This window comes from Corythoichthys intestinalis, chromosome 14 (genome assembly GCF_030265065.1).
Source record: "Corythoichthys intestinalis isolate RoL2023-P3 chromosome 14, ASM3026506v1, whole genome shotgun sequence".
NCBI classification, from domain to species: Eukaryota; Metazoa; Chordata; class Actinopteri; order Syngnathiformes; family Syngnathidae; genus Corythoichthys; species Corythoichthys intestinalis.
The window spans coordinates 6,453,634-6,457,775 of NC_080408.1; the positions used below are offsets into that span (position 1 = coordinate 6,453,634).

The 4,142-nt window shown below is 43.5% G+C and overlaps 1 protein-coding gene across 2 annotated transcripts in view; it reads right to left on the reverse strand.

The window, feature by feature from the left end:
- LOC130929743 (mitochondrial adenyl nucleotide antiporter SLC25A24-like) overlaps positions 1–4,142 on the reverse strand; it is a 54,638-nt gene that overhangs the window by 22,249 nt on the left and 28,247 nt on the right. Inside the window, exons 1-2 of one of the 2 annotated variants that reach the window (XM_057857182.1) lie at positions 1,185–1,812; positions 948–1,074 (exon numbers count right to left, since the gene is read on the reverse strand). In XM_057857182.1, coding sequence (XP_057713165.1) covers positions 948–1,074; positions 1,185–1,364 — 307 coding nt within the window. In that variant the 5' untranslated portion in view covers positions 1,365–1,812. Of the gene's footprint in view, positions 1–947; positions 1,075–1,184; positions 1,813–4,142 lie in introns of those variants that run through there. The other variant, XM_057857183.1, reaches the window with a different exon arrangement.

Genomic DNA, 4,142 nt, shown 5'->3' on the forward strand with positions numbered 1-4,142 from the left:
TCAGTTCCAATGGCATTTACATTGCATTGACACCCTTGTACACAGATGCCTTTGACAGCCATGTATGTCAATTATATTGATGCCAATGTACTTGGATTCCATTGACGCAAATGTAAGTCGATGCCATTGACAGCCATGTACGTCCAAATTTCCCATTTTCAATGGCATTTACATTGCATTGTGTACACAGATGCCATTGACGGCCGTGTGTGTCAATTCTATTGATGCCAATGTACTTGGATTCCATAGACGCGTATGTAAGTCAATGCCATTAACGGCCACGTACGTCCAAACGTCGCATTTATCTTCAATGGCATTTACATTGCATTGATGCCCTTGTACACCGATGCTTTTGACAGCCTTGTATGTCAATTCTTTTGATGCCAATGTACTTGGATTCCATAGACGTATATGTGAATCGATGTAATTGATGGCCATGTACGTCCGAATTTCCCATTCAGTACCAATGGCATTTACATTGCATTAACAACCTTGTACACAGATGCCATTGACGATCATGTATGTCAATTCTACTGATGCCAATGCACTTGGATTCCATTGACGCAAATGTAAGTCGATGCCATTGATGTAAATGTAATTTCCAATGGTGTTTACATTGCATTGACCTGATATCACGAGGACATGTCCCAGAATTGTCCCCAAATCAACAGGAAATGACCTGATCAATAACATGTCTGCCTGAAATGTACCCAAATCAACCTGGGTAGGTCTAAGTTCGGTATCTCCCCATAGCAAAGCCCCATTGTAATTTCTCCAGAAATTGCAGTTTCTATTTCCACTAGTTGTCATCGCAAATGTTTTGAAAATATTTTATACAGGTTAAAAAGTTACCTAGTGTTGCTTTAAAGTGACACTTGGTTTAAAAAGTTTTCAACCACTGAATCGAAACCGTTTTTTGCAGCTTTTGGCGGTGTCGCAACTCCTACCGTCGTTGTTTCTGTCCAGACTCTTGAACGTCAGCCGCAGTTTCTTCTCGTGCTCCTTCAAGTATTTAGTAAACTCGTGGAAGTCCAAACTGCCGTCCTTGTTCTGGTCACCGCTCATCACAATTTTCTGCAAACACACACACGACTTTTTGACACTTCGGGAAGGAATGCATGGTGGCAAAGCAAGGCAAACGGAGCTCCAGAGTGCACCAAATCTCCCCGTCCGTGCTGTACTACCTGAGCCGCACCATGTCGGAACACTCCCATCGCCTTGAGGCCCGCTCGCAGTTCGGCGACATCCACCTTTCCGTCTTTATTTGCATCGAGCCTCTCAAAAAGGTCCTGGTAGGACCGCTCACTGTCGGCATCCCAGCACCGGGCTGTCGGGAGTAAACGTCTCGGTACCGTCCAAATCATGGCGGGATCTTGAGCAAGTGCGTGCGTGCCCGAATTGCTTTTTAATCCATGTTAGACGATGCTCTGACTTCAAAAAAGAACTCTAGAAGAATGTTGTTTAAAGCTATGTTTGTTAATTTGGCTGGCAAAACCTAAGCAAACGCTCCAAGGCGTTCCTAGGGAGAACTGCAGTAGTGCAAGGGCGGAGCTACCTAAGCTGCAGCCAGCGACGCTATTCGCAGCATTTTCTGCGGAAAAACAGCAACGACCCGAAAATACAAAATGCTATGACACATACGACCCGTGGATTCGAACGTTGTAGCATTGTAAGCTAAAGCGGAACTTCTTCCGAGTTCCTAGCATGCGGTTTAAACTGAAAACGAAGCAGGAAATGTTGGGCCTAATCTCTCCATCCATCAGCAGACGTGTCGTTTGAAACAAGCAGTGTTGAGTTTCCTCAGGTGTAATGCAAGAAATGGCCGCTCGAGTGCGCCATTTCATCACATACAACTCTGGTCGTCAATTTGAATTTTTTTGCTGTAGATTTACCATAGCAACTATTATTTTCCACAATGCACATAGCAACACATTTTGAAAAGTGACTCAAAAGTGTGACAGAAGTTAAAAAATAGGAGTAATATATTTTTTTTCAGAGTAAGTATCACTTATACTAGTTAACTCATTATTTTAATTCCATGTGAAAGTTTTAAAATGGTAGGAAGGTTCGCTACAACAGAGCCTTCCTGGTATGTCAACTGCTTTAAGATGGCGGCTGTTTACTAATGCTGGCAAGTCTGTCATTTCACATCTAGTCCTCTATACATGTGATATCAACCGTAGAATCATGTTGGCGTAGTTTGTAGTTTGTAGCGGCTGTCGGCTGCAGTCAGGTATTATATTTTGGAGCATTCCGGGTTCACTTCCTGTACATATTGGGTCACTTCCTGTTGATTTTGAGGCATCTTGGACCTCGTGTAGATAACAGGTCACTTCCTGTTTATTTTGGATCACTTCCTGTTAAAAAGAGGGGGGTTTTGGGTTCAATTCCCGTTGATTTGGGGGCGTTTCGGGTTCACTTCTTGTACATATTGGGTCACTTCCTGGTGATTTTGAGGCATCTTGGACTTCCTGTAGGTAACAGGTCACTTCCTGTTTATTTTGGGTCATTTCCTGTTGAAACAGGGTGATTTCGGGGTCACTTCCTGTTCATTTGGGGGCGTTTTGGGTCCCATCCTGTACATATTGAGTCACTTCCTGGTGATGTTGAGGCATCTCGGACTTCCTGTAGGTAAAAGGTCACTTCCTGTTTATTTTGGGTCACTTCCTTGCTAAATGAGAGGGTTTCAGGGTTACTTCCTGTTGATTTGGGGGCGTTTTGGGTACACTTCCTGTACATATTGGGTGACTTTCTGGTGATTTTGAGGCATCTCGGGCTTCCTGTAGGTAACAGGTCACTTCCTGTTTATTTTGGGTCACTTCCTTTTTAAATGGGGGTGTTTCAGGGTGACTGCCTATTGAGTTGGGGGCATTTCGGGTTCACTTCCCGTACATGTTGGGTCACTTCCTGTTGATTTTGAGGCATCTTGGACTTCCTGTAGGTAACAGGTCACTTCCTGTTTATTTTGGGTCACTTCCTGTTGAAACGGGGGGATTTCAGGGTCACTTCCTGTTGGTTTTGGGGGCGTTTTGGGTTCACTTCTTGTACATATTGGGTCACTTCATGTTGATTTTGATGCATGCATGTCCTGTAAGTAAGAGGTCACATCCTGTTTATTTTGGGTCACTTACTGGTAAAATGGGAGGGTTTCGGGGGCACTTCCTGTTAATCTGGGGGCATTTTGGGTTCACTTTTCGTATATGGTGGGCCACTTCCTGTTAATTTTGAGGCCTCTCGGACTTCCTGTAGGTAACAGGTCACTTCCGGTTTATTTTGGGTCACTTCCTGATGAAAAGGGAGGGTTTCGGGGTCACTTCCTGTTGATTTGGGGGCATTTCGTTTTCACTTCATACATATTGGGTCACTTCCTGGTGATTTTGAAGCATCTTGGACTTCCTGTAGATAACAGGCCACTTCCTCTTTATTTTTGGTCACTTCCTATTAAAATGGGGGGGTTTTGGGGTCAGTTCCTGTTGATTTTGAGGCCTCTCGGACTTCCTTTAGGTAACAGGTCACGTCCTGTTTATTTTGAGTCACTTTGTGTTCAAATGGAGGGGTTCCCGTGTGACTTCCTGCTGAGTTGGGGGCATTTCAGCTTCACTTATTGGGTTACTTCTTGTTGATTTTGAGGCATTCCAGGGTCACTTCCTATTGATTTGAGGCAATTCAGTGTCGCTTCCTGTCAATTTTGAGGCATTCTAGGGTGACTTCCTGTTTATATTGTTATATGTTCAGATCCTATTAAAATGGGGTGATTTAGCAGTCACTCCCTGTTGATTTGGGGGCATTTCGGGTTCACTTCCCGTACATATTTGGTCACTTCCTGTTGATTTTGAGGCATTTCAGTGTTGCTTCCTGTCAATTTTGAAGCATTCCAGGTTGAGTTCTTGTTCATATTGTAATATGTTCATATCCTATTAAAATGGGGGGTTTGGGGTCACTTCCTGTTGATTTGGGGGCATTGTGGGTTGACTTCCTGCACATATTGGGTCACTTCAGGTGAATTTTGAGGCATTTCAGCGTCACTTCCTATTGATTATATGATATGATACAGTATATAACTTGCAATTAAGACAAAAGACACATAAATCATCACTAAAGTGGGGTGGTAGTCTAATATTTACCAAAATTTGATGCTCGCA